Source organism: Stenella coeruleoalba, assembly GCF_951394435.1.
Source record: "Stenella coeruleoalba genome assembly, chromosome: 7".
Taxonomy (NCBI): Eukaryota; Metazoa; Chordata; class Mammalia; order Artiodactyla; family Delphinidae; genus Stenella; species Stenella coeruleoalba.
The window spans coordinates 35135476-35160986 of NC_137153.1; the positions used below are offsets into that span (position 1 = coordinate 35135476).

Sequence of the window (25511 nt, forward strand, 5' to 3'; positions counted from 1 at the left end):
GGTCTACTGGTTTCCAAACACACAAACTAAACTCTCACATCCCGCAGAATACATACCACAAAAGCCCCAGGAACTCAAAAACACACACAGACACAAATAACCTATACTTATCAAATACAGCTGACCCTTGAACAGCTTGGGGGTTAGGGCCAACCCTCCATGCAGTGGCTCTGTGTCCATGGATCCTGTAGTAGTCCTGTAGTATTTACTGAAAAAGAAATCCACTATAAGTAGACCCGTGGGGTTCAAACCCGTGTTGTTCAAGGGTCAACTGTACATATAAGTCCAGCTCACTAATACTGACAACACACATACAAGCAACACCACTAAATTCTTCGGGCATTACATTTCGAAATAGACACATAGAGGACTCTAAGCCTCCTGATATACTCACAAATCAGAAATACACACACCCACAAACTCCTCACGAGTATACACCCCAAATGCTCAGACACACTCAAAACAGAAAAACACTGACAACTTCTGCAGTCTTACTAATACACATACACAATTCTCACACACCTATGGACACACACATGCAAATATTCCTAACCCCTGAACATATGGATCCCCTCCCAAACACTATACATTATGCTACCTCTCCAGAATACAAGCTCCCCACCACTACCCCAACATATAAACCGTATATGTGTGTGTGTGTGTGTATATATTTCTACCCTCACCCTGAATATATAGACAGACCACCTCTTATGCCTACCAAACTCATGTATAAACACCCTAGCATTCTCCAAAGAAATACACTTTGAATACTCCTAACAACTCCATACCTTATGAACAAACTTTGATAATGCATGCACCTGATGATGGACACACACACGGATTAGAATACACAAGTAAGATACATGGAAATATCTCCAGCAAACCATTTAGGAAACAACTTCCATATATCAACTTATCCCTAGCTATCAGGAGCCAGCTCACACATATACAAGTACTAACAAATACCGGTACCACATATTTCTAATACATATAAATGCAATTGTCCATCTTCCCTGTAGAAACATAGAACCCCACCTCTCTATCAGATACATATATACTCACTTCCCAAAATACATAAGCCTAAGAGGCTCCTACTGAAAATTACAAATGCACAGCCTCAGCAAATATTCCTCCAAGTGGCCATGCCCCTTGAATACACACACAAACTCATTTAACGCACAACTCTCCACAAGTTCCAAATAGCACCACAATTACCCAGTACACTACAAATATGCGATAATATCACCCTGTACGCCCTTTCTTCCAAATACACATACAGTACCACACTACTGGCATATACATAACCCCACATTCCCAACCTCTCACACACAATTAACTCTGCCATCTTGCAGAATACAGAATCATACAAACACAACATACCTACATATACAACATCCACCAGTCCCATAAAATAGTCACAGACTTGCCCTCTACACATCCAAATATACATAGACAGTTCCTGAAAATGCACACACACAAACACCCCATAACCATACAACATGCCCTGAATACACAAATGATCAGCCTACATTCCCCAAATATACAAAATAAACAGACTGGACACCCAAAGTAATATACACCACTACTTTTCCTGACTTTGCCCTTATGCATAGGCAGATAATCCTTCCAAACGCACCATTAGACACACACAAATCCCCAAATTCATGGGAGAAAAGAACACATGTAAACATATTCCCCAAACACCAAATTACAAACACCTAACCACCAACTCCTTGAGTATGCCTGCGTCACATCTCAACACCCTCCAAATACAACACTCACTCTTACACACTCTCACAAAAACACAGGCATGACCTCCCTTCAAAGGCAAATATGCACAGACAAAACCAGCCCGCACATTTGACTACATATCAGATTCCCACCAACCAAGTAAATACGTACAGACCCCATCTATGCTTGCAAATCAATCATGATTTGACATCAGACAACAAATACATGTTTATGACCACATTCAGCAAAGCTGCTCCCATCCCTGACAAAATAATGCAGTTTGAACATAAGTGTTGATTGATGTTTTTATGATAAGAAGGAAGACACTAGTGAAACTATGAGTGTGTTCCTTCGATCTTCACTCATTTTCCAATCACCTGAGCTACACCTTTGGAACCAGATGAGGGTTTTCAACTCGCAAGAACGTCCCTCTAGCTTTTGTACTCTTCACAACGCGCAGACTAGAACGGCAGCTGTTTAATAGCTCGCACACACGATTTACCCCCCACTGTAGGCCCCGCAGTCACTGAACCCTTTATGCAGCCGGCTCCCCAGTGGTGCCAATAACCCTGGGGTAAACACCTCAAGGGAATCGAGCGCTATGGGGGCGTGAATCCACATTGTGGCGAGTCTCCTTACACGGACAAGGGCACAAATAACCCACAGGGTGAACAACAGCGCAGAGCGGTGACACCTGAAGGGTGAAAAGTCCCCGTACCCCTTACCTCAGGATTTCTATAATTGATTCTAGAGGCCGCCATGAAAGGCACCGGCCCCGCCGGACTGCCTTTGGGGCCCCACCGTCCGCGCTTGCGCATGCGTTCCTGTGTTCCGGAGCAGACTGCCCGAACAGATGCCTGGAGCCATTAGAGGACGGCGTTCCACGTCCCCGAGAGCCCCGCTTTGTAATACTTCCCAAAGAAACTTCAATCATCAGATCCTGTTTTTTGTCAGTTGCAAGATTAGAGCATTTCTCACTCAACAGGATGCCTCTGAAGACCCCTCACATCTAACAGCACTTAGCGCCTCCAAGTGCAGAGACTTGAAAACTCCACAAGACACAAACATGGTATCTCTTCGTTTCTTTAATGTTTCGTGATTGAGTGGAAGATGAACTGTCTTCTGAGGCTTGTGATGCATGTCCAGAGATGTTTTTTCTCAGTAGTCAATGCCTACCCCCAACCTCTGTGCAGGAATAGTCAGAGATCATGATCCAAAGGACTTTTAGATACTCCCTTCTGTGACTGGTCTTCCCAAATTACATTTGGGCTAATTTGATTATCTCTGTCTCTGGGGTGTAGGATTTTGAAGTATTACAAAAGTGATTGCAGAATTGGAACTGGCTAATTTTTGCACAGTGCAATTTTTGTATCAGTGGCCTTGAGAAGACTCCTTCAAATGCTGTATCAGAATTATGAGTGAGAATCTTGTAAATAATTGGTTCAATGACTGAACAAGGGGAGGAAGCAACAAGGAAGCCTGCCTTTCTCGAGTGCCTGGGTACAATATTTTGCCTCGCCATCCCTCTAGTATGAAGTTATTGGTTGAAAATCATTTAATTTTTCCTTCATTATAAAAGCTCCAGTACTGAGCGATATTCACAAATTGTTTATTTTTTTCAGTCCCCAACAGGAGTTTCTTTAGATATAAAGTTCACCATGACGTTGCTTGAAATATTCTCACCTTATCTTCTCATCTTCTTCTGAGTCAGTTTTCCTGACAAGGGGCAAGGAACTTCTTAAGAACCAACAGGAGTCTTTTTCACACTGTGGAACAGTCCTTCTAAAACTGTTTCCCTCCCCAACACCCCACAATCAGTAGGAGTTCTACTGCTGCTACAGCAGTCAGTGAATCTCGTCTCCCAAGAGATTTGGTTGCCATCCTCTGAGGTTTTCGCCCTTCATCTCCCTTGACAAGTTTCCTAACAGTCCTCTCTTCTCACAACACAAAACATGAATACTCTTTCATATCATTTTGATAGTGGTAAACTGACTGACATGGATTCTCAATACGAAAATAATAATCAAACAAATTTTTTAAAAGGAATGCCACCATGGTTACCATGCAGATGGGACCATATGCAATGATGAGCCTAGATTCTAAAGAGCAAGCATATGTAACGCAGACAGGAAATTAACAAACTTGTAAGCAGGGCTTGCAGGCTAGGATTTAGATGGAAGTGGGTTTGTATGAATGGGGATTGGACACTGGTGGATAAACTCTTGGCATTGTGTCAAGGTGCACATCCATCTCATGGGTAGTGGATTTTTAACACCTAGAAAAACCAGGGCTCTAGGATGTTTAGTCCCTTTAACATAAGGAAAGAGAAGAAGATTTTCTGCCTTCTTGTTCCTTACTTCTGTCCTTACCCCTACTACGCCAAGACGTTCAATGCTATATGATGGCTCCTCGAAATCCATTTCATCCAAAGAGCCTGCAGATTTTATGTATGTTTACAATTGTGTTTTGTGTTGGAGCCAAGATGCACACTTGAGTCTCTTCACTCCAAGTTCTCTTTCTCATAAGGATGAGTAACTAATAATAGCTTAGTATGTTCTAATTTTTTGGTAGTGTTGCCAGATAAAATACAGATTTCAAGTTAAATGTAAATTTCAGATAAACAGGGAAAGAATTTGCAGTAAAACTATGTCCAAAATACTGCATGGGACACAGTGGTACTAAAAACGAATTCATTGTTTATGTGAAATTCAAAAACCAAATTCAGTTAGGCATTTGTTACTTTTCTTTGCCAGATTGAGCCACCCTATTCTTTCAGGTGCTTTGAATTTAAGAGACTGTAGAAATTCTTGTTCTAGGAATCTAGTGCAGAAACAGAGGAGCCAAAATACCCATACGAAGACAATCATTGGAAATCCTCAGATATATTGGAACATATATGAATTTTCAACTAGAAAAAAAATGAAGGCATTTTTAAAAATGAAAATAGATTGCATTCGTTTTTAGTTGCGTGACGTATCTCTGGGAAGATTTTAATGAAAAGGATAACACTGGTTTCCTCCAGGAAAGAGGATTGGGTTGACAGGGGAAAGAGGTGGGAGGAGGATCCGCCACTGCATATTCCATTTTGCACAATTTAAATTTGAACCATGAGAAGGTGTTGCTCGCTTAAAATATTATACTAAAATAATTTAAAAGGTAAAAAAGTAAATCTTTAACAACCATGGAATACTATGAGAAAGACATTTAGTGAATTCTGGTCTTGGACATGGGGACTGCATGACAGTTTTTTGATGGACGGGGGCTTTCCAGCACAAAGGGTCATTAGTAAGGCTGGTCCTGCTGGATGTTGGTTGGAGCACAAGGACCACTTCCTTAGGAGTGATGTACATACAGCAGTCAAAGACACTGCATCTGCTGAGACAATCCTAATTTCAAATACTCAGTTCCTCGTGGCCATAAATACCCAAGTGTTTATCAGACTAACACTTGGGTATTTTGTTCAGAAAGTCTAGTCTCTGTTGAAGTAAGTCAAGAGCCAGGTAGGAAGCAGAGTGTGTTGAGGGACACAAAACTAGGTTGATGGAAAAAGAAGTAAAAGTAAGGGACCGTCATGTCCAAACTCTGTGCCGAGAATCAAAGAAACAGTTTATAAACTGCCTAAAGAGGCACACGCCAATTGTGTTGTCACTGTGGGAGGTGGAAGGAACTCCCAGTTCTTGCCTACCTGCCAGAGCCCTCATGGAATGTCTCCCCACCACACCCTACCCAGAACCCCCTGGCCTCTGCCCCTCCCCCACTGCAGAATGTTTCAGCCCACATTCTACTGTTTAGATTCAAACTTGTCCCTCCTTTACTTGGATCCTGACCATCTGAGGAAGCAGGTCACTCTCTGGGTCCTGGTCTTGATTTTTCTCATTGATGCTACCAGACAGCAGTAGTCCGTGCCCAAGCCTGCAGGGTGGCTTCGGAAGGAGGTAAGCCTATAGGTTGGAGGTGTGTTCTCAGAGACCCTGCCATCTCTCACATCCTTCGGGTTCACACGTGACACTTCACTGTGAGCACATAGTTGGACTGAAGTAGAGGGAGAAGAGAGCACTGGACACACAAGGACATTTCACCTGGGGAGACTGGGGAGCCTGAAGAAACCTGAGACTGCACTGGGGAGGAGGGGTCATTGGAGGTGGATCAAGAGGAATTGCCCTGGCTATGGAGAAAGGATGGCAGCAGACAGGTTGATTCTTTCTAGAGAGGAGACAAGCCACTCTGAAATGTGTGTGTAAGGATGTGTGTGATGTCCTGGTGGTGACACAGGGAGGGTCATGAGGAAAGCCTAGACCTGTACTATGTTCCTGAGGTACCTGAAGCTTGCCTCACCATATCTTCCAAAGGGATTTGAACAGGAGCCTACTATATCTCAGGGGACACTGGGGAGAGATGGTCTTGGTGAGAAAACTATTCAATGGGGCTGTGTGTGGCCACACCTGCAGTGAAGTGTCCTCTCTGAGAGCAAGGCAGGAGGTTACTCTAACTGCCGCAGCCCACACCTCATCCACTCCGCCCAGCCCAGAGCTCACTTCTCAGTTCAGGTAACTGTTGCCTTGGATTCAACAGGGGATGGGCAACCGTGTAAGTTCAGCCAAGAGAGGGGTCAGGTTCCTGTGTTGCTCTGAATTGTCCTTCCTTTTGTGGAATCGCAGCACTTCAGACCTACTTCATCTTGTCCAGTATCTCATGGTGGACCCTCAGGCTGCCTTGAGAGGAAGAGTTTGTTCATATTTCATGTCACTCCTTCATGGACAGGGAACAGATGTGGAGTGGGGTTGTTTCGGGTGGAATGTCTATGAAGGCTGCTTCCTCATTTAAAGGGGGAAGGAGTGTAGCCCAGGGTCAGGAACACAATCTGTGTTATTACTAAACGTCCTATGACACCTGTTCTGGTTAATTAGGTGCACCGTGGTGTGTACCTCGTTCTCCTGAACAGACATGCGTTCCAGAGAACTTGATCGCCATGGCAACTGGCTTATGCCTGCTTCTCAGACTGTCTTTCCATTATTGGGAATTGGAAGGGGAAGGACCACAGGCAGTCTGTACTCTCATGACCAATGTAACATGGCAATTCCTTGGCCCTTGTTTAATGCTCTGCAGCCATCACTGGCTGTGAAATGACAGAATGTAAGGGACACGTGCCTACTTCTCACACCCCCCCCCCACCTCCTAGGAAGAGAACTCCTGAGCGATGACAGTGACTCTGGGCACTGGGAAGGGGGTGGCAGGACCTGGCCCAAGTTACGTACCTGCTGTGGGTTGTTCTGAGATGCAGGTGCATTCTGGGCCAGTGTTATGAGTTTGTATCAGGATTCCATTAGAGGGATATTTTCCAGCATTTTGTCTTGTTTTGTGAGGCTAGGAAAGAAAGAGGGGATTTATACTGAGCGTGAGGAAAAGGAGGACTGAGGAGGAGGTGGGGCCCTAATATTTTACACAGTGCCTTTGGGTGCCTAGAACTTACCTTGCAGAAGGTCCCTACCTGCTAGTACACCAGCTGAGGGGCATTTCCCACAGAGCGGATGTCCACACAGTTCCAGGTCTTGGGAGACAGCCTGTGAGGCTTAGCTGCCAGGGGCGCCTTAGGGAGGCTCTCCAAGTGAGTGCTTGCTGAGGCAATTTCTTCTCGGCAGGCAGGGGTCAGGGGCCTTGGTGGATGGGCGCGGGGTCACCAGTGGAAAAATTCTCAACTGTAGGTCAGGGCATGAAAAGCACTTGAAGACATTTGCACGCTGCAGTTTCCCTTGTCCAAGTGTCTCTCACCTGTGGAGATTTACACTCTGATGCCGCAGAAAGCCTCTGTCCCACTTGCCCATTCTCCTCCTCCATTCACTCCTTTCCTTTGCCTCAACAGCTTCTCCAGTGTTGGGAACAGATGTTCACCATGAACCCCGGTGACTCCTTGCCTACTTTCACGGCAGTGCCCTTTCCTCCACCCATTCCTGGCCCCCAGCACCGGCCACCCTGGGGGCAGCACCTGCCTCCTCCCATCACCCCAGCATTCCCTCCTGGCAGCAGCCAGCTGCTGCCAGCTTTCCCCACGATGCCTTTGGTGGCTAATGGTGGCCATGGACCTAGTGCCCCTGGGGCCTGCAACCTCACTATCCAAGTCAGGTCACAAGGGAGGCCAGTGGAGGCCCCCCAGATTCAGACCTTTATCATAACTCAGGGCCCCCTCACCTGGAGCACTCCAGGGGCCCTCAGCGGGAGTGCTGCATGTCCTGCATCCGTATTCTTAGCACCCCCTGTGATGGAGACCATTGTGACTGCTCCAGCTGTTGGAGTTACTCAGGCTGGCAAGGGAGGCTGGACCCCAGGCTTTCGTCCTCAAGCTCCACCACCAGCTGCCCAGCTGGTCCCCATCATTCGCCCAGTGAACCATGGGCCTTGGCCACATGGCACTTCCAGGGAGGGCAGCCTGGCCACCAACCAGCCCTACGCCTCGCAGGGTGACTGCTCTAACCCCCAGAGCGTGTACAGTAACTTCCGACGTTGGCAGCGCCTCAAGCCACTGGCGCGGAGACACCTTCCCCAGAGTCCTGATGCAGAAGCTCTGTCCTGCTTTCTCATGTGAGTGAACGCTCAGGGGGTCGTGAGCTTATCGGAGCTTTTAGATAAAGAGGACCTGGGGATGGACTCGCAGGTTAGGTTTCTAGGGATACTGGAAGCAAGATCTGAGGGCGATGTCCATGCTATGAGAAGGCACATTGTCGGTCATATGGGTGAGCCTGCCAGGCCATGACATCATGACTGAAATGTGCCTCATCTCAACTGACCCCACCACCCTGAGAGTCTAGCCAACTTGCTCTTCCATGATTCTCATGGTAATATGGACTGCAGACTTGCAGTCAGAGAGGGTCGTGCTGTAAGGTGAGGAGCCAAGGAGTGGATGCCGCACTCTCCTGTGGTGCCGTCTCCTTTCATACAGGACTTGAGTGTACATGGCCGGGGGAGGTCACTTCGGAGGAGGGGGAGGAGTGCGGGGCCCAGGCGAGCGCTTAATGCACGCCTCGACTTCATTGTTGTGGAGAATTCCACTAGGAACAGGGTGATGGTAGAGCTCTCCTAAGGGCGTGGGCTCTCTCCCACTAGAGCTGTGAGCCTGGCAGGCATTTCCATCCTAAACCTCTGGTCCCTCGTAAAAAGGGGACAGTCACACTTCACTCAGAGGACCAGGCAGAAGACTCCTTGGGCTAATCTATGAAGTGTTAGCAGATGGCCTGCCACATGCCACGCCTCATTGATGATAGTGATTTTCCTTATGAAAAGGCAGCCTTGAAGAGGAAAAGAGCTCCCCAAGGCACAGTGTCCCAGCTGTAGCCTGGGAGTGGATGATCATCCCTGAGTGTGAGGCGGTGACAGCAGTAGCCGGGAAGGCTTGTCTTTGCCCTCCCAGACACCTGCCTCTCACCCTCCTGTTGCTCAGTCATGCTGCGTTGAGTGATGTGTGGTCCACATTGGCGGGTGGGGTCAGGCAGGTGGGGGCTGGGCTGGGCACGGAGACTGACGCCAAGGTCTTACAGCCCAGTGCTTCGATCCCTGGCCCGCCTGAAGCCCACCATGACGCTGGAGTGGGGACTGTGCAGGGCCGTGCAGGAATGGCAGCGCATAAGCAACTTTGATCGGATGATCTACTATGAGATAGCAGAAAAGTGAGTCAGTGTCCTGGGCCCAGGGGCTGCATGGAGGCTGAGGCGAGTGGGTGAGGGCAGGGTCTGGCCGTGGGGATGCTCATCAGACAGGACAAAGAAGGGCTGTCACCCAGAACAGGGGCCCCAAGCCCAGAAGACCTACTGTCATCCAGAAACTCCTCCCTCACCTTCAGAGCTTCGGTCTTCTGTCCTTCCTCCACCAGGAGCTCTGCCCTCCCCTGATTTTGACCTACCCTTGCCTTGACATGAAGGTCTCAGGATGGGGCAGGGTGACGCTGTGAGTCCAGTTGGGGTCCAACTCCGGCCATGTGGGCTGAGCCAGGGAAATAGCTCCACCCGCCAGCCTGCTGCTTCCTTAGTGGTGGGTGGCTGGCGGCCACTGACATAGATTTGGGACCCCCTCTGCTCATGAAAAGTGGCCTGAGTGGGTACACTGGCATCCCTGAAGAGGCTGGGGAAGCCACCTGTCGTCAGCCCAAGGGTCTCTGGCCCTTCCGTTGTTTGCTCCGTGGTAATCCCCTTGGTTTAAGAAAGAAAAGCAAACCAGCGAGCGCCTCTCAGAGGAAAGGAAGGCCTCTCCTCTGAGCTCAGCACCCACATCGTCCAGCCTCTCCTGTGCCCTGTCTCCAGGTCTATGTTCCAGGACTCTCAGTCCCAGCCCAGGGTCCTGGATTCGGGCAAGGACCCCTGTGGGGAACACATGCCTGTTCCAGCCTCTGGCTGTCAGCCCTTCATGTGGTTCTGGATGGGGACGGGGGGCATGAAGAGGGTGCCCCCTGGGTCAGCCACATGTCCCGTTGACCTGGTTCAATTCAGCGACCTGGGTCTATGCTGTTGAATGGCCTGCAGTGCTGGTGAGGCAGGAAGGGTCCCAGATCTTGTATCAGTTCCAGGAGCAGCTCTCTGCTGTGCACAGCACCTCACAGGGCCTTGACAGCCCCAAGGCACATCCTCTCCCAATCCCTCATTCTTGGCTGCCTTTGTTGGGCTCCAGAACCCAGGCCTTTTTCTCAGGGTGGCCTGTGCCTCCGTCACCCCCCAGGTTCATGGAATTTGAGGCCAAGGATGAGATGCAGATTCAGATGTTGCAGTGGATGCAGTGCGTGCAGGACCTGCCTCCTCCAGCCCCACCGAAGCTGGATCCTCGGGGGCCCCCAGCCCCGAAAGTGGGCCTTCAGCCAGGCACCCAGGTTCCCACTGGTGTTGAAGGCACAGGTAACAAGGACCTAGGGTTGGCCACTGTCCCCATGTGGATCCTTTTCCTTCAAGACAGGGGCATTGGTCTTTCAACCAAAATAGACACCGAGACGGGGGTGGGGGCGTGGGGTCTCAGCTGCCCTCTGTCACTGCTGGGTATTGACTTGGTCAGTTTTGTAACTCCTCTCACACCTCCCTGTCAAAGGACCCCACACAAGGTCTGCCTAGGAAGTGGGCTTGATGGCGAGACCCCTAGAAAATTGGAGGTTCCCCACTTCCTTACTTGTGACTCTCCTAGATGCCCCCCTTACCTCCCCTCTCCAACAGTGCATGAGGCTTCAGGTGGTCCTGACCCCCCTACACCCACATCAATGTCCCCCAAACAATGCCATCACCCCAATGTGCGCTCGATGGTCAGGAGGTGGACCGGGAGTCCCTCACCTTCCTTCCCTTCCTCCCGCTCTGCCTCAGCCTGTGCTCCCAGGATGTCCGGGCCCAGGGCCCAGCCCTCCCGCCCAAAGTCCCAGCAGCCCCCGGAGCCCAAGGCACCCAAGGAGATTCCCCCCGAGGCTGTGAGGGAGTATATGGACATCATGGATGCGCTGGTGGGGCCCGTCCACTCAGCCACAGGCGAGTCAGATGCAGAAGGTGGACAGGACGGAAATGAGCTGAAGCAGGAAGAGGACGGCATCTACTCGGACCCGGGCCTCTTGAGCTACATTGACAAGCTGTGTTCCCAGGAGGACTTTGTCACCAAGGTAGGCTAGGCCTGGAGCCTGGGATCTACAAGATGCCAGGGCATGGAACACTCAGCACCCAAGATCTGGGTTCTGCTCAGGCCGTTGGGACTTAAGCTCAGCTCCTTGTTCCTGAGCCTGGTATTAGGGGAGGTTTACGCAGATGTATGTGTGTACGTGTTTGTGTCTGTCAGTGTGTATGCCTTTGTGTGTCTGTGTATGTGCCTCTGTATATGTGCTCTTTTGTGTGTGACTGTGTATGTGCATGTGTGTGTGCGTGCGTGTGTGTGTGTGTGTGTGTGTGCTGAGCATCCCCGCCTTGTGGAGGAGAGTGGGGTGGGTCTCTGCTTTTCACTTTCCCTTCGGGTCTTCTTGTCTCACAGGCCACTCCTGGCCAAGGATGCTCATAGCCTCTTCTTTCTGTCTGAGGTGGAGGCAGTCATTCACCCTCGATTCCTGGCAGAATTGCTTTCCCCAGACCCACAGCTGGATCTCTTGGCCCTAGCGGAGGAGCTGGAGCAGGAGGAAGGGCTCACGCCGGAAGAAGTGAGCCAGCGGAGGGAGAGGGACACTCAGGGAGCCAGGGGACCCCACGGGAGGGAGACTCCAGGTGATCCAGGGAACAGGGGAACCCAGATGACCCAGGGGAGCCAGAGGAGGGAGGGATCCCCCGTAGAACACGGGAGACAAGGGACACCCAGGAAGACCAGGGCATTGAGGGACCCCAGTGAACAGGGGAGAGGTAGGGCCCCAGAACTGGAGGGCCACCTGGCGCTGTCCATCCCTCCCCTGCCTGGGAAGCTTGGCATGGGGAAGGGCCCGTTCTTGGGTGGGTGCAGTGCAGGGTGAAAGGAAGGAGAGGATGGGGAGCCGGGAGGGGAGGGAAGGGCACAAAGCTGGGAATAAGGTGCAGGAGGATGGCAGGAATGCCACAGTGTCTGTATTTGGATTCAAGTCCTGGGGTCCCCCGTCCCCTACTCCCCCCAGGGCCATTGTCCCACGGCCCAGGGCTCCTCCTCTCACATGTGTGTGTGGAGCCAACACTGTCCTCCTCCCGCCTACCAGCTGGTGCAGAAACGACTCCTGGCCTTGAAAGAGGACGAGGGTGTGCGGGCAGCCCCGAGTCACGGTGCACCCGGAATGCGCTCAAGTCCTTCTGAGCCCGACGCTGGCCAAGGTGCCCAGAGGCACGACCAAGACCCCCATCCAGGGGTCAGTGATGAAGCCTGCCCACCAGAGATCGATTCTGAGGCTCCTCATAGACTCATCCAAACAGACACTGGCCCGTGCAGGCCCAAAGGCTTTGTTCCCTCTCGAGGACGTCAGGAGGTCTCTCCATTCCGGGCCAGACCGCCCTCCCCTCCCCAAGGTCAAAGGCGCGCTGCCCCTCTACGGGGACCCAGGGACGCGTCTGTTCTCAGAGAGGCCTCTCCTGTTCGGGAGGCCCGAGGGCCCAGGGACGGGTCCGGTGAGGACAAGGTGAAGCTCCCTGGGATGATCTTCGTCGTGGGCACTCAGCACAGAATGCGGCCTTTCAGTCTGTCCCAGAGTCCTGCCCATGCCTCAGGCCTGGCCTCCCCTGGAGGTTGGGGGGCCCGGAGTGCTCCCCACGCCCCCTCCCCTCAGAGAAGAGGTCTCAGCCCAGCTCCACCAGCCGCTCCCAAGTCGAGGAAGCAGGCTCTGTGTGGACGCCCAGCCAGTGCTGAGAAGCTGCCCATCCCTGGGGCTGGCCTCGTGGTGTCTGGGAGGCCAGGCTTGGCTCTGGGGCCGGCTCGCCCCTCACGGCCGAGAAAGAGAAATCGTGACCCGTTTGTCAAGGAGAGGAGAAGGAAGAAGAAGAAGAAGCACTGCAGGCAGTAGGGAACAGCTGGGCCGGCCCTCCAGGGTGGCCCCCAGGGGAGACTAGGGCCTCCTTGTCATCCCAGTGCTGACCCTGGATGATGTGGGGGGAAGGGAGAGAGGGCAGGACCACCAGAGTGGGGAGAGGGTGCGGGATTGTGGGGGGTTAGGGAGGTGGGGGAGGTGGGTGTGGCCAGGTGTGTGTGTGAGCAGGACCTTTGGAGTGACGTATATCAATTGTGAATAAAGATCGTCTTGGTGGGAAATGCTCTCAGGCCACTGTCATCTTGTTCGTGTTGCGCTGCTCCACAGAGAGCGATCCAGAGAGGAAGGAAGGATGAGGGCGGTCACAGGAGCTCTGGATCTACAGGTGGCCAAACCTTTCCTCCACATAGACAAGGACTCCTCAGGCTGGCCCTGGGAACCCACAGCTCTCACTTTCCCCAGGGACCCCCTCATCATCCCCTTCTCTAAAGCCTGCTTGGCTAGGGGCCTTCTGGGGCCTCTGTACCATCTTCTGCATCCCTGAACCTTCTGGGGAGGCAGAGCTGCTTTTGTGCCTTTCAGCCCTCTGGACACCCACCAGTTTCTAGGATGGGGCCTGGAGACAGCCCTTGTCATTATGGAGCTTCTCTCTGCTTCCCTGAAGTGGCCAGGTGACGGCGCTGGGATGACCCTCCACTCATCCAGGGTTTCCTGTGTGGGTGGAGTGACCAGAGAGGAAAAGTCTTGGCCATGGAGACAGGACTGTCTGCCTCGTCGTAACGCGAGCATCCTCTAGTCCCACTGGGATTATTGCAATGTGCAGAGTGGTGGAGGCAGCTACCTCTTAATCCCAATGAGGATGCAACAAGGGGAGTGGGTGCGGGGAAATTCATGGGGCACCCGTGAAAGGTGTGTATAAGGGTAATGACAGTTGGGCCCCTTTGTGGAACTTGTGGGATTTCTGTGCAGCAGCATCTCGTTCAACTGAGGGAGGAGGACCCATCTGGCTGTGGCTGTGGGGACTGGCCTCAGGGGCCTATGGGTGTGCAGAGACACCCCAGAACTACTGTCCCTTCCCTTTCCACCCATGGCTGGACATGTGTGTGTATTGGCATCAACACTGATTTGTATTCCCATATAAAACGGTTCCTCCTAACAAACTATGACCACGTTTCACAAGAACAGCTTGCTCACAGGAGTAGCAGGGGTTGGGGAGAGGTGTCTGTGGCCCCAGATCTGGGTGGGAGCTGGGATCCATGCAGAGGAGTGTGGAGACCTCAGTCACCGTCCTGTGGGTGCCGGCAGAGACTTCGAATCATCAGAGCAGGGGAAATGACCCGCTCATAAGGGTGAGACAAGCAAACAATGAGGGGCAGGGAGCAGACCCCTGCTGTCTCCCCGAACTGTCCCCCCCCAGTCTGCTCAGCCCCCGTCATGGCCTGTGCTGGCCCACCTCTGAAGCCCCTTCCTCCTAACGCACTCAGATACTCTGATCCTTTGTGAACCCGCCCTGGGCCTCACCCCCCTTCCCTGCTGGCCAAAGCCTGTTTTCCTGCTTCTGAGTTCTGATTCGTTCCCCAGGACCCAGGCGGGGGTTGGGATAGCAGAGACTCCCTAATTCGCCCTCCTCCTCCCTGAGATCTTGACAATCACCTTTGTATGTTTCTGTGATTTTAACTACTGTAGATACTTCATGTGAGTGGCTATGACATGTCCTTTTATGAGTGGATTAGTTCACTTAGCATAATGTCTTAGAGGTTTATCCATGTTGTAGCATGAGACATGGTTTCCTTTTATTTCAAGGAAGGAAATATTTCATTCTATTTATAGACCCCATTATCCATTCATCTGTTGATGGACATTTGGGTTTCTTCACATCTTGGGTATTTTGGAGAATGTTACGATGAATGTGGGTGTGCAAATATCTGTTTGAGATCCTGCTTTGAATTCTTTTGGATACAAACCCAGAAGTGGGACTGCTGGATCACATGGTAGTTATATTTTTAATTTTTTTTAAATTTATTATTTATTTATTTTTGGCTGTGTTGGGTCTTCGTTTCTGTGTGAGGGCTTTCTCTAGTTGAGGCGAGTGGGGGCCACTCTCTTCATCGCGGTGCATGGGCCCTGTCACTGTCGCGGCCTCTCGTTGCTGAGCACAGGCTCCAGGCGCGCAGGCTCAGTAGTTGTGGCTCACGGGCCTAGTTGCTCCGCAGCACGTGGGATCTTCCCAGACCATGGCTCGAACCCGTGTCCCCTGCTTTGGCAGGCAGATTCTCAACCACTGCACCACCAGGGAAGCCCCTATTTTTAATTTTTTGAGGAAACCTCATATTGTTTGCTGTAAGGGTTGTCCCATTTTATGCTCTCACCAACAATGAGAAAGATAGTCACCATCAAGAGCTTGGCAAATATCCATCTTATAAAAATGTTCATGCTTTTAGCACAGCGGTAGATAATCACAATTATGTATAATAATTATATTTGGGGTTATATATGGTGTCATGTAAATCATATTGCCTTTGGCTTCTTCTTTCAACATTCTTACTTTAAGAAAAATGGATATATTAGTTGTTCTTTAATTTTTTAATTATTTATAAGTTTGCATTGTATGCATACATTAATAATAATTTATCAGTTCCCTTGTTGGTGAACTTTTATAAATTATAATGTGACAGGGAAATCAGTTCCAGAGGAAAAGTTTTTCCTTTCAGAACTTTGAATATTTATTCCATCGAATATGACTTCTGTTACTGTTTTTGCAAATTATACCATCAGTACACCCTTTCATGGTGGGTGATCAGTTTCCTTGCGAATTGTTTTTTTTTAAGATTGTCTTTTGTCTTTTGTGTTCTCCAGTTTCTTGACGTGGCATTAGTTGCAGGTTAAAAAAGTTTATCCTCCATGTGATCTATTTTGCTTCATTAAGTGATACCACATTCTTCATCTCATCTAGAACATAATATTATCTTTTTCAAATGTTACTTCTACTCATTCTCTCCTGTCTCTACTTCTAGAACCCTGGATATATGTATATTAGACCATCTTATATATTCTCTATGTCTTCATCAGCTTGGACGGCTGTAACAAAATGCCATAGACCTGGTGGCTTGAAAAACAGACGGTAATTTCTTAACAGTTCTGAAGGTTGAAAGGCCAAGATCAAGGTGCCATATTCAGCTCCTGGTGAGAGCTCTCTTCCTACTTTTCAGATGGTTGTCTTACTGTGTCCTCACGTGGCAGAGAGAAAGACGGATCTCTCTTGTGTCTTTTCTTCTAAGGGCACTAAACCCAGTATGAAACCTCCATTCCCATGACCTAATTACCTCCCAAAGGCCCTATCCCCAAATACATTGAAGGTTAGGGCTTCAACATAAGAATTGGTGGGGGGGATACACGTGCATAGCATTCTGCCCCTGGTACCCAAAATTCCTTTCCTTATTGTATGCAAAATACATTCATTCTATCCCAACAGCCTCAAAAGCCTTAACTCATCCCAACATCAACTGTAAAATTTAAAGTCCAAAGTCTGATCTAAACACCATCTAAATCACATATGGGTGAGACTGGAGGTACTATTCATCCTGAGGCAAAATTTCTCTGTAGTTGTAAATCTGTGACCGAAACAAGTTAAGTGTTTCCAAATACGATGATGGGACCTGCATATAACAGACATCCCTACTCCGAAAGGAAGAAATAGGAAAGAGGGAAGTGATGACAGTTTCCAAGCAAGTCCAAAGCCTAGCAAGGCCAATCCCATTAGATCTTAAGGTAGGAGAATAATCCTCTTCAGTTTGAGGCTTTGCCCTCCAGGCCCACTGGGGTGGCAACATCATCCCCACAGCTCGGTGGGGCAGCCCCACTCCTTCAGCTTCGTGGCGTGCCACCCACACTGCAGCTCTCTGTAGGGCCTCCACCTACACCATGACTCTCTGTGAGGGCGACAATCTCACACTTTGAAACTGAGACCCCCTGGGCCTGTGGTGGGATTGACAGACCCGATGACCTCGGAATCACCTTTGGGGTCTTGCTCCCCTTTTCTTCAAGAGGAGTACACATTCACAGCCAAATTGCTCTAGTCTTCCATTCTGTAGAATCCAAGAATTCTGACAGCCTTCCCTCATTCTGCCCGGCTTTCTCTGTCCCTTTTAGTTCAAACTGGCAGTGTCCCTGCTGGTTTAATCCTTCTCTATTCCTGGCCTCTGCTGAGATGACAAATTAAATTAATAGCACACCTGCTACACCCTTCGAGTTTTCCTCAGAACAGGCTTTCTCACTTTCAAATATGGATAGGCTGAGAAGTTTCCAAATCTCTACGTTCTGATTTCTTTTTGCTTAACAATTTGGTCTTCAATTTCTCTCTCTCCTGATGTGTTTTACTGTGACCGGTGATGAGGAATCAAGCTACTTCTTCCAAACTTTGTTCAGAGATCTCCTCAGATGAATATTCAGTTTCATCACTCACAAGGTCTACCTTCCAAAAAACACTAGAACACAGTTCAGTCAAGTTCTTTGCCACTTTATAATAAGACTTGCCTCTCCTTCAATTTCTAATAACGTGTTCCTCATTTCTGTTTGAGACCTCACCAGAATAGGCTTTAACGTCCATATTTCTATCTGTTCATGATTATTTCTGTATTCTCTACAAAGATGGAGATTTCTTCTCCAGTGTGCCTCTTTTCTTTCTGAGCCACCGCCAGAATCACTTTTAATAGGTAAGGGCTGAAAGGCATTTATGGTGATCTCAGCTTTTTTTTAGCATGCACTTCAAATCTCTTTCAGCCTTTACCTACTATCCAATTCCAAGGCCACTTCCACATATTTAGGTATTTGCTACTTCTTGGTACCAAAATATGTCTTAGCTCAAGGGACTATAACAAACTACCACAGACTGGGTGGCTTAAACAACAGACGTTTATTTCTCACAGTTCTGGAGGCTGCAAAGTCCAAAATCAAGCCACCAGCAGACTCTAGGTCCATAAACTTCTCATTCATAATTTCAGACCATTGCTTTACTGTGCTACATTTTAGTTAATTTTTCACATCTATCATCCATGTCATCCACTTCCTCTTTATCAATATCTGATCTTTTTCCCGTTCACTTTGATATACAGATGTGTGATGTTTGTATGTTGAATTTCATCATATACTATAAAATATTCAATTTCAATGGTCAAGATTTACTAACATAAATCATTTTTACTGTTGAAGACAGAACATTCTTAACTGGAACTGGCACTGGTAATACAAGTGTATGATAGTGAATACAAGCCCAACTAGCACAGTTTGGTGCCACTCCTTGGTTTGGGTTAAGGTGCCAGCACTTCTGCCACCTTTGCTTTTGCACCATCAGTACCTATGTCAACACAATTGTTCCAGAGTAAATCATGAGATTAAAAAAGTTTCACCAACAGTTTGAACATTACAGCATCATGTTGTTTGTGATCAAGCATAAAGATCGTCAATAATATCTAGTGCTAGTACTAGACAAATTCAAGGAAAACAGCAAACCCAGTCATTTTTTGTTTCCTTTCCCATTTGAAAAACTGCAAGCAACATTTTTTTGCCCTTTAAAGGGCTCATATGTCTCTGTTTAAAATATTCCATTCTTCTCTCTCTTTTTAAAAATTCATTAATTTATTTGTTTGTTTTTAGGTGCGTTGGGTCTTCGTTGCTGTGCGCAGGCTTTCTCTAGCTGTGGTGAGCAGGCTTCTCATTGCAGTGGCTTCTTTTGTTGCGGAGCACAGGCTCTAGGCGTGCAGGCATCAATAGTCATGGCACACGGGCTCAGTAGACATAGTTCGTGGGCTCTAGAGCGCAGGCTCAGTAATTGTGGAGCACAGGCTTAGGTGCTCGGCGGCATGTGGGATCTTCCCAGACCAGGGATCAAACCCATGTCCCCTGCATTGGCAGGCGGATTCCCAACGACTGCACCACCACGGAAGTCCCAATTCCTTTCTCTTTTAACGTAAAGTGATTGGCCTTAAAGCAGTGCTTAACGTTTACTGGTATTATAATCCTTGTTCAAAATTGCTCTGTGGCAGAAGCCACAATGCAGTGAATTGTTGACACCTCCAAAATCCCAGGGAGGCCCCTGAGTGCTCTCTCAGGAGGAAATTGAGGTCAGGTATATCTGACGGCCTGTGTGCTCTCTGTGCTCCTTGTGATGTGTGGGGGCTTTCAGATGAGTGCAGTGGGTAGACTCATGGACTCTTAGTCTTGGCTGGGGGAGACAGCACTGTCGGGTTTATTTTTCCACATTTGCCTCCTTTTGTGCTGCCTTTCTCCCAGTTGCATGTAGCCTGATTAGCGGGAAGGAGGACATGTCGGTAGCTGGGCAGGTGGTTCTCCAGGAGCAAATGTCAGGGACGGTTGTGTGGGCAAGATCCCTAGGCCCTGTCCTGGCAATCTTGCTGTGCACTGAGCAGTCCAGATGAATCGGGTCCTTGACCAGAAGCCCATGAAACTTTTGGCAATCTGTGCAAAATTTGGGATCTAAGGATGGGCTCAGAAATTGTAGCAAGGATTTGGCGGTATCTTACCCTCGGGCTGTTTAAGAGCCCCTAGTTTTGAATGGCATGAAGCACCAGAGAGCCTTTGATCACATTCTATACAGCTGTCCTGTGTATGGCCCTCCAGCAGCAAACCTCCTCTGCTGTGACCTCAGGGCAGGCCCCATCCCCCCTGAGGCTCCTGCCCTGTGAAACATGAGGGTGTAACGCAGGCTGATTGTCAGTGCTTGGCTCCTGGCTTGCCTGACTCAAAGTATGGAGCATCTGTTCACCTTGTACTGGTCCCCTTCCCAGAATCAATGGGCTCACAGCCCAGACATTTATGCTGAGTCCCGGGGCAGCTGTGCCCTGAGAAGCCATGTCTTGTCACTTGCTCCAGGGAGCACCTCCTCATCGGACCACAGTTTTCATATGGACCTCCTGCTCTCGTGCCCTCTTGTTTTCTTCTGAGGCAGGTGGTTGTGATGGCCAGTACTGTGGGGTCTTGTGACCTCAAAGCAGACACTGGAGGCTGACTGACCCCACAGAGGTGGACAAGGATGTGGCCTCAGGCGATGGGTCCTTTCTTGGGTTTCTGCCTTTCCTCCCTGACACCTGACCCTTGCTCTCAAAAGCTCACCTTTCTGTTGTAGTTGCCTCACCAGGGGGCAGTGACGGGCTTTGCCCTGCTGACCTATGCCCTCGGGGTAGGTGGCCACAGCCTGGCTTGTCACACACTGGGGAAATCCTACACTGGGGAAGTCAGGATGGTGCCTTGCTGGGCATGGAACCCAGGTAGAAAGGTAGATGGTGTGGGTCTGAGGGACTGATGCCCTAGCTCCAGGACAGGGGACTTCTCCTGGGAGAGGTTGCACATGACCCCCTTTGGCCCCTCACCCCTGCAGAGATGCTGATAGACGCCCTTGCAGGTCACAGCCTCTGTGCATAGGATCCGCCCAGTATCACATGAGAAGCCAGGCCCAGGAGCCTCGCTCTCTCTGAGAGCAGCTGGTCATCCCACACTGAGGGGCGTCTTCTCAGACAGAGGGCACATAGCTGACCTTCAACTGACATATGGACTCTTCCCTGGGCTTTACCCCTGAATTTACCTCCATTCTTGTCTCCTGTCTCATGGCCACTGCCTTTTCCCCCAGACACCAGAGATCTCCAGGCTTGGGTGGAGTATGGCATGTTGTCAAGCTCAGTGGTGTCTACCTCACCAGCCCACTGGAATCAAGCCCCAGGAAGCCTCCGAGAGAGGAAGACCAAGGACTTTAAGAAGACTAGGGTTAATGTTAAGGAGCATAGATTGTAAGATGAGGCATTTCACTAGTGTTTTTCAATCCGTAAGAAGAATGAAATAGAAATTTCAGAATTGAAACTTGCACAGACATCAAGAAATAATAGTTTACAGGACTCAAGAAATAGTAGTTTAACAAGTGACACATTCACAGAATCAGAGAAAGGGCCACCATCCACAGGGTGTGCAAAAGAGATGCCTAATCCCAGGAGCAGCAGCGAGGCAGGTGCTGGGCAACCTTTTGTACGTAATATTCACCAAAGGGAACCTTGGCCAGTGATACCAGGGAAAGGCTATCATGGTGAAGGTGCAATCATCTCAAACACCCTCACTTGAAATCAAACTACTGGCTGAAGAAACAGACTTGACAGAGACTTTGGCCACCTGGCCTGGGTTCTCCCTACAAAATGTCATGTTTCTCCAAGAACAGGGCACAATTTTCCGAAAGGAAAATTAAAAGGAGTCACAATTTTACGAATCACAGACTGCGTATCTTAACGGTACAGCTATTATAAATTTGTACCTTTGTTTGAAGGGAATTGTTAAGTGGTGGGTAGGGAGTGATGTGTTCCAGGGAGGATTTGGGCCCTCTGGCTTGCAGGTGACCCTCTTATCAGACAGGGCAATTCTGCCAGTAATTCATCACTGCCTTCATTCCTCAGGTGGTAGGGATACGAAGGGATTAAAAGGGGTGCGGGCAGAGGACAGCCCTCACTGACAGCACAGAGCCATCACCTACTGTCTCCTCAACTCCTCTGCCCATATAGCCATTGAGGGTGTCAGCTTCATTCTTTCACAGCAGCTGTTGACAGCACACCATCATCCAAGGTGTTCCTGAGCACCAACTTTGCACTACTCAGCAGCATAATGGAGAAATCAAGGATGGCCCATGGAAATACCTAAGGATCTTGTTTTAGGGCAAACGAGCTTATTCTGCACTATGTGCTTCTTAGTTAATTGGGGTTCGAATGTCCTTTCTTTTATGAAATGATGTTGATAATATTTGGAAAATAAAAGGTTGGCAACCCCATGAGAAACTATGCTTTTATCTGAGTGGGGTTGGGGAGAAAGAGTAATGAAAATTTTGGTTGTTGAAGTAGTGACAGGGCAGGCCTAACTTGTTCAAGACTGCCTCTTTGCAGGACGAAGCCCGGCCTTCCTCAAGACTTCATGGACACTACCCATAGCCAGGGCTTATGGCTGTCATAGCTGGTGACACAGCCATGGGCCTACTGAGCAGTACAGCTGCAACCACAGCTTGGATCAGCCCTGACCAGTAGGAGAGAGGCTGGGCCTCCCTCATCCAGAGTGCTCTTTCCATGGAGAGGGACTGGACCTGGGTCCTGTGTGTCCCAGTGCTGGTTCTACTCCCTGCCCACACGGGACCTGGGCTTCTCTGATTGTGCAATATAAACAGCAGAGCCCAAAGTTTGGGTCCCTCTCCTGGACCCTGGATCCCTACTGAATCCCTGTGTTCTGGCCCAGAAAAAAGTGTGCAGTGGGGACCCACAAACTCCCCACTATTCCTGTGTCTGTGAACTTCCCCTGCTAAACATGGCTCCAACAGCCAGGGTTACATATTTTTAGGGAACTCTCTTATGGTTACAGGTGCAAAAGACTGAGATGTAAAACTAATATTTCAAAACTTCACTCCAGTGATATTTGAAGAACCTCTATAAAGTAACTAAACAAACATAATTGCATTTTATTCCACTGTGTCCAAATCTAAGCTTTAAATTGTATAAAAATGAGAGCGAGAAGTAGAAAGCCTCCAAACACTCGGAAATTAAGATGCACACTTCTAAATAATCCATGGTTAAAGAGGAATCGCAAGGAAAATTTTTAAGATAAATAGAACTGAGTGAAAATGAAAATACAACACATAAAATGTGGAAGGATCCAGATAAAACATTATTAAGAGGGAAATGAATGGCACTAAATGCTTATAATAGAAAAGAGGAAAGGTCTCAGATCAATAATCTAAGCTTTCACACATGGAAATGGGAAAAAAATTGCACAATAATATCAACACATGAAGAAGGAAGCAAATAACAATACACTCTGATCAAATGGAGCCTATTCTCAGAACACAAGCTTGGTTTACTATTCAAAAATCATCAGTGTAATTTGCCATATTAATAGATTAAAGAAGAAAATCTACGTGGCCACATCAATTAATGAAGAAAAAGCATTTTATGAACTTCAACACACATTCATGTTAGAAACTCTCAGAAAACTAGGAATAGAAGGGCTCTACTTCAACCCAATAAAGAATATCTACAAAAAACCTACAGTGAACATCATGCTTAATGGTGAGAGAATGAATGTTTTTCTCCTAAATTCAAAAGAAGGCCAGAATGTCCTCTTTCATCTCTCCTTTTCAACTTAGTACTGTAAGTACTAGCCAGTGCAGCATGGCAAGAAAAAGAAAGAAAGACACACAGATTAGAAAAGAAGAAATAATACTGTCCATACTCATGGATAGCATGACTGTCTGCATAGAAAAATCCCAAGAAATCTCTAAGAAGCAATTAATAAGTGGCAATTACTTTAACAAAGTCTCAGGATACAAGATCAACACAAAAACATTAATCATATTTCCAAATATGAACAACTGGAAACTAAAACTAAAAACACGATGCCATACACAATGCTTCCAAAACATGAAATATTTGATTATAAATATTTTAATAGAGGATCTGTACAATACAACAAAACAAGACCTAAATCAATGGAGAGACATATCACATTCATGGATTGGAAGACTCAACATAATAAAAGTTCAACTTCCAAAAGAATTTTTTTGTCAACATTGACAAGCTTATTCTAAAATGTATGAACAAAAGGTAAAGGCAAAGGAGCCAGAATAAGTAAAACAATTTTGAGAAAGCAGAATATAGTTGGAGGATATTAAGACCTACCGTAAAGCTATAAGTAAGACAGTGTGGTACTGGTGGAAGGATCGATACATAGTTCAATGAATAGGATAGAGAATACAGAAATAGACACATACCAATACCACAAACTTTTTTTTACATAAGTTAAAAAGAAATATAATGCAAAAGGGATAGTGTTTTTAAGAAATACTAAAATTAACTGAAAATGGAACATAGATTTAAATGTAAAATTTTAAACTTTGAAAGTTTTACAAGAACTAGGAGAAAATCTTTAAGTCCTAGGACTTGGTGAAGAGTTCTTACACATGAGAGCAAAAACACTACTCAGAAAAGAAAGAATAGAAAATTGGACTTTATCTAAATTAAACGTTTTCCTGCATTAAAGACCCTGTTAAGGATGAGAAGAAGCTACAGGTTTGGAGAAACTATTTGCAAACCACACATCTGACAAAGGACTTGTATCTGGAGTGTATAAAGAAGTATCAAAACTCAACAGTAAAAATAGGAACAATTCAATTAGAAAATGGGGAAAAGATATGAAGAGACATTTCACCAAAGAGGACATATGTTTGGCAAGTAAGCCATTAAAGTAGCTCAAAACTACTACCCATTAATGAAATTCAAATTTGGAACACAATGAGAATAATCACATGTTGATTAGAACAGCTAACATGAAAATTAATTGTATTGCCAGTGAGGATGGCTAGAAACAGGATTTCTCTTAGTATTGCTAGTGGGATTGTAAAATGATACAGCCACACTGGAAAATAGTTTGGCTATTCCTTTAAAAAATGGAATATATACATACCATATGGCCCAGCAATTGCATTCCTGGCTATTTATCCTAGGAGAATGAAGACTTATGTCCACACAAAAATCTGTACATGATTTGACTGTAGAAGCTATATTTGTAAAAGCCAAAGATTGGAAACAACTAAAAATTCCTCCTAATAGGTGAATGGTTAGAATGGTGTTACACCCATACCAGGAACACTACACAGCAATAAAAAAAGAACAGTTTATTGATACAGCAACTCTTTGGAGGGACTCAAGGGCATTATGCTGAGTGATAAATGCCAATCTCAAAAGGTCACATACTTTATTCTATTAATATAATATTCTCAAAATGACAAAATTGTAGAGTTTGAGAAAAGATTAGTGGTTGCCACGGAATAGGATGGTGTCGAGGAGGAGATGGGTGTGAGAAGTATGCCTTCTCTGATTATTTTTTTGAATTTTATTTTACTTATTTTTCTATACAGCAGGTTCTTAGTAGTTATTCATTTTAAACATATTAGTGTATATATGTCAATCACAATCTCCCAATCATCACACCACCACCACCTCCCCACCACTTTCCCCCCTTGCTGTCCATACGTTTGTTCTGTATATCTGTGTCTCAATTTCTGCCCTGCAAACCGGTTCATCTGTACCATTTTTCTAGGTTCCACATCTATGGGCTAATATACGATATTTGTTTTTCTCTTTCTGATTTACTTCACTAAATATGGCAGTCTCTAGATCTATCCACGTCTCTACAAATGACTCAATTTCATTCCTTTTTATGGCTGAGTAATATTCCATTGTATATATGTACAACATCTTCTTTATCCATTTCATCTGTCGATGGGCATTTAGGTTGCTTCCATGTCCTGGCTACTGTAAATAGTGTTGCAATG

At 47.5% G+C, this 25511-nt stretch overlaps 1 protein-coding gene across 1 annotated transcript; it reads left to right on the forward strand.

Moving 5' to 3' along the window:
- Nucleotides 1–7621: 7621 nt before the first annotated feature.
- Nucleotides 7622–13183, forward strand: LOC307188874 (NUT family member 2G-like; the record flags this gene model as incomplete). Its single annotated transcript, XM_079926547.1, has 6 exons — nucleotides 7622–8307; nucleotides 9261–9389; nucleotides 10432–10604; nucleotides 11058–11344; nucleotides 11753–11869; nucleotides 12389–13183. 6 exons carry the CDS (start codon nucleotides 7622–7624, stop codon nucleotides 13181–13183), a joined length of 2187 nt encoding a protein of 728 aa, XP_079782673.1.
- Nucleotides 13184–25511: the final 12328 nt, after the last annotated feature.